This window comes from Semicossyphus pulcher, unplaced genomic scaffold (assembly GCF_022749685.1).
Source record: "Semicossyphus pulcher isolate SPU_LCO1_2020_fin unplaced genomic scaffold, fSemPul1.0.p SCAF_7, whole genome shotgun sequence".
NCBI lineage: Eukaryota > Metazoa > Chordata > Actinopteri > Labriformes > Labridae > Semicossyphus > Semicossyphus pulcher.
In genome coordinates this window covers 22,056,194-22,064,242 of record NW_027211748.1, presented here as the reverse complement: position 1 = coordinate 22,064,242, position 8,049 = coordinate 22,056,194, and the positions used below count along the sequence as shown (strand labels likewise).

At 41.6% G+C, this 8,049-nt stretch overlaps 1 protein-coding gene across 1 annotated transcript in view; it reads left to right on the top strand.

Moving 5' to 3' along the window:
* The first annotated feature begins 3,812 nt into the window (after positions 1–3,812).
* Positions 3,813–8,049, top strand: part of LOC138611287 (sodium channel protein type 2 subunit alpha-like) — a 39,539-nt gene continuing 35,302 nt past the window's right edge. The window contains exons 1-3 of the mRNA XM_069684295.1: positions 3,813–4,085; positions 6,648–6,766; positions 7,934–8,023. Coding sequence (XP_069540396.1) covers positions 3,819–4,085; positions 6,648–6,766; positions 7,934–8,023 — 476 coding nt within the window. The 5' untranslated portion in view covers positions 3,813–3,818. The remainder of the gene's footprint in view (positions 4,086–6,647; positions 6,767–7,933; positions 8,024–8,049) is intronic.

The following is an 8,049-nucleotide window of genomic DNA, read 5'->3' as shown; positions in this document are numbered from 1 at the left end:
CATTCATTCTGTGCATTCGCCTGTAGATTAACATTGTTCATATGTAGCTTTAGGTCGTTCAGAGGTCATTGTCAGAGCTTCTTCCTGTGTCAGTGAGAGTCTCTGTGGACAGTTTGTCCTCTCCTGATGGTAATGTCACTGCTCTGAACCTGTTTATCTGCTTTGTGACGCTGCAAACGGACCTTAACCTATTTATTTTGACAGCAAATAGAAAAGCGCTGGATTCAGTGTATGAGACGAGCTGATCTGAGATCAACCTGGGCCAAATAAGCAGATCAAGTGAAAGCAGATAACTAGCGTCTGGCTGGACGTGTGAAGGGATCAATGCATTTCAGGACAGGAGGAGATGGAAAAGTCACGGAGCTTAGTCAATATGAAAGGGATACAATGGTATTTCTATGTCAAAAGGGGAACATAGAACTGTAATCCTCTCTTTGGAAAGCTTTTTCAGTTATTAAAATATCAGACTCCCTCACCGGCTGAAATGAGGGGGGAGGGTTTTTTTTTGTGGAAAGCCTTTTAGTAATGTCTTTATTTAGACTGTGGCTTTATTCTCTGATCAGATTACCTTTAAACGCTCTGCAGGCCTTATTTAAGTCCACAGGAGCAAAGTTTCTGATAAGAAAAGAGCAAATCCCTCGCTCCAGATAGATAGATAGATAGATAGATAGATAGACGACCTTTAAAGCTGCTGAGTTTAACTTCTTAATAACCTCGGGTAACCTCTTTTTGTCAGGTTAGCTTCTTATTGAAGGAAATCTAGTATAAACAAAAGATCTAATAACTGCATGAAGTTTGAATCCCTCAGAGAATTGTCCTTTATCTCAGCAGCTCAGCTGAACCAGCTGAACGCTCCCTCCCCATCACCAAAGAGCAGGCAGACGAATTAGGCGACAACCTAGCTAACATAGCGTAGCATTTAGAAGCTAGAGATGAGGAGCTGGTTGAGACCAAAACAGAGCTTAAGACTTAGACTTGTCTGCTGTCCTGAAACACGACTACAAATGAATGCAAATGTTGCTCACAGCGTGCAGGGTGTGTAAAAAGGTTTGTTTAACTGCCACGCTCTAGGGGTTGCACCGACTAGTCAACTTGCTGACCTTACGGCTGTGTGATGACGCTTTATGCTTTATGACGTCGACTACTTGCTTATCACAGTTGTCATGCTCCAGCAGCAGCTAATGAAGGTGAGCCTGCAATGGGGGAAAATGCCAAGCTTTAGCTTGATTTAGATTTTGAGCTCCAGCTTTTGGTCCACACTTTTTGGCACTACTTCACTAAATTATTGTTGCAGCTGAGTTGCATTTGGTTGTTGTTTCTTCTTCCTCCATGTTGTTGCTTGTTGCAAAGCTTTCCCTTCCCCTGTGGTTTTATTCATGGTATCGACTTTAATCATGACTGTCGACTTTAAAGTATCTAAAGACGTGGAACCCCTACCACACTCTCCAAAAGCCACTTTATGAGGTGATAGCATGTCAACGTAGTGTTTACAACTTGGTGGGATAATCCCAAGTAGCTCAAGAAATAAATAAATGTCACTTGACATGTCCACTGCACGTTAATAACGCCATCATCTGCAGTTACGTCCTCAAAATCAAGGAGGATCCATGGCTCGAAAACACTAAAACATAGGTGTGAGATGTTGCCAGACATTTATCCTGCAGCGTAAAAATGTAAGAATGATAACTTACTTTATTTAGAGTTTATTTAGAGAGACAGTTTGGTGTTCAGGAGTGTTTCTGGTTTAAAATGACTGTCAGGTTGCTGTCGCCCTGCGGTTTTCTTGAGTTCAGCTGAGGCAAACAGCAAGTGACCGCCATCCTAAATCAGTGCCGGTCCTCCTGTGGTCAGGGCTACAGCCTGTGGACTTAATCCCTCTGACTCAGAACTGTGGCTGCCCTAGTTTGACAGAGACGGTTGGATAACAGGAAGCTGTGGTCAGTGCTAAGGGTAAAACGTTTATTTCGTGTCTCTGGACCTCCCTCGGTGCCATCTTCCAATCAGAATATCAGAGGCGATCCAGCTTTTGACTTAAGCCTTTATACATCGCAATTACACAGTGTTTTCAATAAGACAACATGAGAGGGCTCCAGTGATGGAGACCTACATACCTGTGCCCTTGATAAACACCACAGATTTCATTATAGATTTCCGGTTGCTGTGGTGTATCGTGGTGTTTTTGGTCAATCTGACCTTTCACTTTAATGGGGGACAACAAGGTTATACAGAATCCCTATTATACTGTAAGTAGCCTGTGTGTTGTAGCCTTTATATTCATTTTCATTCTGTTTCTTTTCATTGTAAAAAAGTCAAACAGGACATAAAACTGGTTCTGCAAGTGTCCCTCAGATTAGATTTCTGTTTTGTGGTCTTTCAGGGGCACTTTTACAAGCTGCAGAAGATATACTTAGATACAATCACCATGTTAGCATTAATTACATATCAAGCAGATATGGTGCCAAGTTAGCATTCATTGTCGTGTTTGGATCCATCTGATAAATACAAGTCCAATATTCACTCTCCTTTTAGCTCTGTTTTGGTCTCCACCAACTCCTAAATGAAAAATATGGCTCTTTAGCTGCTAAATGGGTTGCTAAGTTTACCAGCTAGTCGCTAACTTTTCAGTCTGTTGTTTTGTGCGTGGCATGTAGCATACGGTCAGTTTACCATTGTGATAAAAGCAGAGAGAGTCACAGTGCAAAGATGCTGACGTCTGTAGAGATGAGGGAAGTGTTCAGTTGGGTGGTTAATGTCTCTAAGCATTCGATGCTGTCACTTCATTCATTGGTAAATATGACATGATATATGACTAAAAAGAAAGCACACGGTAGACTGTCTTCAGTCTGTAGGGACTGGGCTTGGGAACAGGAGGGTGGCTGGTTCAAGTCCTGGTACTCATCATGCATGGAATTGGGGCAGGTAGCTGGAGAAGTGCCAGTTCCTTTCCTGGGCACTGTCGAGGTGTCCTTGTGCAAGGCACCGAGTCCTCCAACTGCTCAGGGCGCATGTCCATATGCAGTCCCCTCACTCTCACATGTCTCCATTAGTGCATGTTCATAGAATCCTGTTTGTGCATGTGTGTATTTCGGGCCTTTGTTTGTGTAGCATGTTTGTAAAAACAGAGTGAAAAATTGAGTTTCCTCTCAGGGATTAATAAAGTATACCTTCTTCTTCAAAACTGGCCAAACCATGAAAAACACTTAATATTGGTAGAGTTTAAAGAGTAGTCCTAATCAAATGCCCTGACCCTGCCTTTTTCTACACATGTTCTACAGCTGATTCAACAACGCAAGAAGACTGGAAACCTGACAGTCCCCGTCCTCCAAACACGACAGTGGATTATTTCAGCAGTCCACAATTGCACAAGTACCAGATACTGGTCATGGTCTATCTCTTAGTACACTGAATGGACACACTTTGCTAAATTGGCCCTCTGCCTCTCTTTTTAATCCTCTGCAATGGATTTAAAACCTCACACAGTATAGGCCACATCACATAGTGATTAATAGTTAAAGGGAGTAAAACGTACAAAAAAAATCGTTACACCTGACCTTTCACAACACATCCATAACTTGTTCCAGCTCCTCCAATCAGGCTGTCTTTATAAAACAAATAGAATCAAATATATTGAAAAGTTGTTCTGATTCTAAAGGTAGAAATAATAAATAGTTTTGCTTTGTTCTGCTTACTGATACAAAAAGACATTGCTTTTTTGGACAGTAATCTGATCTGCAATGTTTGAATTAAATCACTCATCTCTGCCTTTCCCTGCCTATAGCTGTAAGTAAATTCTAGTACAGAAGAATCAGGATGAAAAGATGGCAACCATGCTGTTACCAACGGGTCCTGATGGCTTGCGGCGGTTCACTCGCGAATCCTTGGCTGCGCTGGAGCAGCGGATTGCGGAGGAGCAGGCCAAGAATGCCAAGGATTGCCACGATTCTCACAGGAACGCAGAGCCACCCAAACCCAGGATCGACCTGGAGGCAGGCAAGCAGCTGCCGCGCATCTTCAGTGACATCCCTACAGAACTCATCGGGGTGCCACTGGAGGACATCGATCCGTTTTACTACAAGAACCAGAGGGTGAGAGCCTTGTGTATGTGTGTATGTTGAGTGGTTAAGGTGGTGATTTGATGGTGGTATGACGATGTTTTAAATACAGGCACTCCTGTTAAGGTTGGTATGATACCAAATAGTTCAGAGAGCTTTCCCTGTGGTGTCTTTTCCATCGAGGTGATTCCTCACAATGTAAAAACAGATTTCAGAAAAAGAATAGTAAAGGACATAGTGCTCACAAAGCAGGGGACTTTTTAACCACTTCCTAAATTGTGAAGATGGTTTAGACAGAAGCAACTATCGCAAAAGTTCAGCCACCTTTGGATTTTAGCCTGGATTTCAGAAATGGCCAGGAGGCTTAGGTCAGTAGACCTGAGAGAACTCACCAGGGTGAGCGGACACAATATAACAGAAATATATGGTTCATAAATAATTTAAGAATTTAAAAATCTATTGTCAACAGAGTGGTTTTGTCAACACTTGTGTATTGTGCGACCTACGCGGTGTAAAAGTGGCTGTAGTAGCTGAGACACAGAAGAGCGGTTGTGGGTGGTAAACTATTAACTCATATAATCGCAGTGGAGGAGATAAAGACATTAGAGATCGGAGGTTCGACTCTTTTTACTAACTCGAGTTAGTATGAGTCACTCACTAAAGAGTCGGGTTTTCCAGTCACTCGAGTCACTTGACTCAGTTACCCAGAGAATCTCCCACCGGCCCAAGCGCCCGTAGAGCATGCACACTAGAGCATTCCGTCATGGGTAGGAGGGGTGAGTCAGCGAACGAGTTGGTGGAGATGAGGACTTGTGACTCTCGAGTCAGTAAAAAGAGTCATTCGTTTAGAACGATTTACTCATGACCAAAAAGACATGAATGGGTTTTCCATGATCTTGAAAGCATAATGAGGATTTGATTTTAGTGATGTTTCTAAGTTGAAAGAAGCAGAATTGGACGACTGTCTCCGTGTGCAACTCAATAAATGTTGGTCAAAGAAAACTTTTCTTTTGCTGTATGATAACAGAAATGCACTCAGATCCCATAATAAGGACTTTTGTATCGTCAGGGTTAAGTTGGAGGAAGGAATTATCCTTGACCACTGTTAGGCAATCTTGCAATGAGGAGGGGTTAATGAGGTCATTGGAATAATAGTAAAGTAAAGCAGTGTATCAACTACGTAATGTTGATAAGAAATGCTCTTAAATAGAAACCAAGCGGGTGAATGTACAGGGAGAAGAAAAGAGGACCAAGGATTGAACCCTGGGGTACACCACAGTCCAGCAGAGCAGATGAGGAGACGTTATTATCACTGGCAAATAAGAAGGAAACCAGTCAAGGGCCGTTCTTGTTAAACCCACCAACTGCTGAAACCTACTAAGATGAATAGACTGGGTCAGCAGGACTGGAAAGCTGCACTCAGGTCAAGCAGCAACACTCCACTGCAGCAGCATTAAGGTGTCAGTTTAAACTCAAAGCAGAGCAGTTTCTGTAATGTGCTTCAAATTGGGATTGATCAAATTTCTTTCAGACCTGTTCTAGTTGTTTATACTTTTCCTAAGACCATAGAAAGGAGAGGATCTCTGGAGATAGATCTATAGTGATAGAAGCAGTGTGCCAGGGCTTTGCTTTTTTTAGACTTACTAACACATAAGAGGACTGTAGATTTTGTCTCTCATCGCTCACATTGGGCTCCAGGATTAAGAGATGATCTTTGAATGGCCTGTATGAACAGCGGGAATTATTACATCAAGCGAAGACAGAAATACTTGAAATATTGTTTATTGTGTATTCTTTAATATAACCTCTGATAGATTGCATTAATTTAATCGATGGTTAATCTGGTAACTGATAAATAATCAGCTGCATATGAGTCTAGTTGAGATGTACTATTTTACTGATACATTTTCTGCTTGTTTATCTCTCATATGGATTTGTGAGCATGATACGCCAGTGATCCCGATCAGCTGAGGTTTTCACTGAAATCACCAAGTGGTATTTTAGAGCAGCTCTCCGAGATGAGAGGAAAGCGGCTGCATCTTTTTAGATCTCTTGTGGACACAGAAATAGGATTAGCAAGTTTTGATTTGCAGAGTAGATCAGGCTGCTGCCCATTAATGGGCCGCTTACCGAGAGATGAAAAAGGACGTGGCAGTCATTCTCAGGGTCTCTTTGTTTTGGCATGTGATGCGCTGCTGGATGGGAGGATTAACCAAAGACGAAAAAATATTTAAATAAATGCCACATCTGTTGGGGAAAGGTTCAGGCCGCTTTGGAGTTGCCTCCATTATCTCAACTGGCCTGGCCCGTTGCGTGTATGTGCGCTCACTGCTTTCTTAGAGGCAGAAGTGCTTGTGGTGGCGTTCACACAGATGGTAGACAGACTCAACAACACAGCTATATTATCATCCCTGCAGGGTAAAGAAAACAACTGCTGCTCGGGGCTGCTGTGCACTTCATCTGCAGCTCATACATGATGTGTAGCAAATGTGTTTTTAGTCTGATTACTTGTAACAATGTGTTGTATTTACATTATAGAAGCAAAATGCGATTTCTCTCTCTAATGATTTCTCTGTTTTTCTGTTTTCTTTGCAGACTTTTATAGTAGTTAACAAAGGGAAGGCCATCTTCAGATTCAGTTCCACGTCTGCACTTTACATATTTACTCCTTTTCACTTCATCAGAACAATTGCCATCAAAGTTTTAGTCCATTCATATCCTTTTTGGCTGCACAGCACTTCTGCAAAAGACACGTGAGCTAGTGTTTGATGCAGTGACCAAAACTATTTCCTGTCACGGGTGTTCTTTAATGAAGTTTGTGATAAAGTACTTATGTCTCAACATCCTTATTTGGGATTATTCTAAAAAGCAAAATAGACGTCTCATGAGGATATTTAAATAGTTAATAATCAGTATGAGTTTAGCCTGACGCTTACAAGCCCTTCAAAAACTCCTTCAAAGTAAAAGCATTAATGTAAGTGTCCTGACGTCTGTGATAACATGAATATTAGACTGTGAATCAGGCTGATGGCTCACAACAAACCTCTGTGAATAACTCCTGCATGCTGTGCAGAGCATACAGCCTCCACTCCTGATACCTTATACAGGCAGATAAGCCAATTTCTAATATTTACTGTTTTCCCCTGTAGGTTTCTATTGGATTTTTCCATAGTCCCATTTTTGAAACAGCTTTGTGATGGCCTTCTCTGGCATCGCAAAACAAATCCCCTGATATCCCTCTTTTAATCTCTGAAATGAAATAAGAGCAAGGAGATTTCACATCATGTGACGGCTGCCTATTAGTTCTCAGACAGCCGCTTCGTACTTTACATGCAGGAGGGGATCTTTTCCACTGGAGCTCCTCCGTGTTAAAGATTACAATCAAACAGCTATTGATCGAATGATCTCTGAAATTATCTCTGATTGATTCCCTGGAACGAGTGGATCACATAAAACTCAGCAAGAGAGGAAAAAGGGCTTTATTCAGGTTTTATTTTGTAATAGACTCTGTTATATAAGATTATTGAAAGATTTAGGTTACTGTTAAGGTTTAGAAAATGATTCTGATGACTTTCTCATGATGTTCAAATCATTCAGAGTTAGCAGATCCTTCGTTATTGTTTCATTCATCCATTAGAGAGAATGATATCACTCTCCTGATTTAATCTAAAATGGAATTGACTTACATTTGCCATAATCTGCCTTTACTGTAGGTTTAATGCCATTTGCACGCACAGTGATGGTTTATCCTAATGGGTATACAGCATCCATAGGATTACATGAAACATTGTGTCATTGTGCGATACATTGTTGGCTTATCAGAGAAGCTGTAAAACTGTAAATAACTATTTCACAGCACACGTTCCTTAACCTTTTTCCACGTTGTTCAGCCTGTTCATAATGTTCACCATCCTCACCAACTGTTTCTTCATGGCCATGTCTGATCCGGCACCATGGACCAAGTACCTGGAGTGAGTACACACACTATAGTATCCAC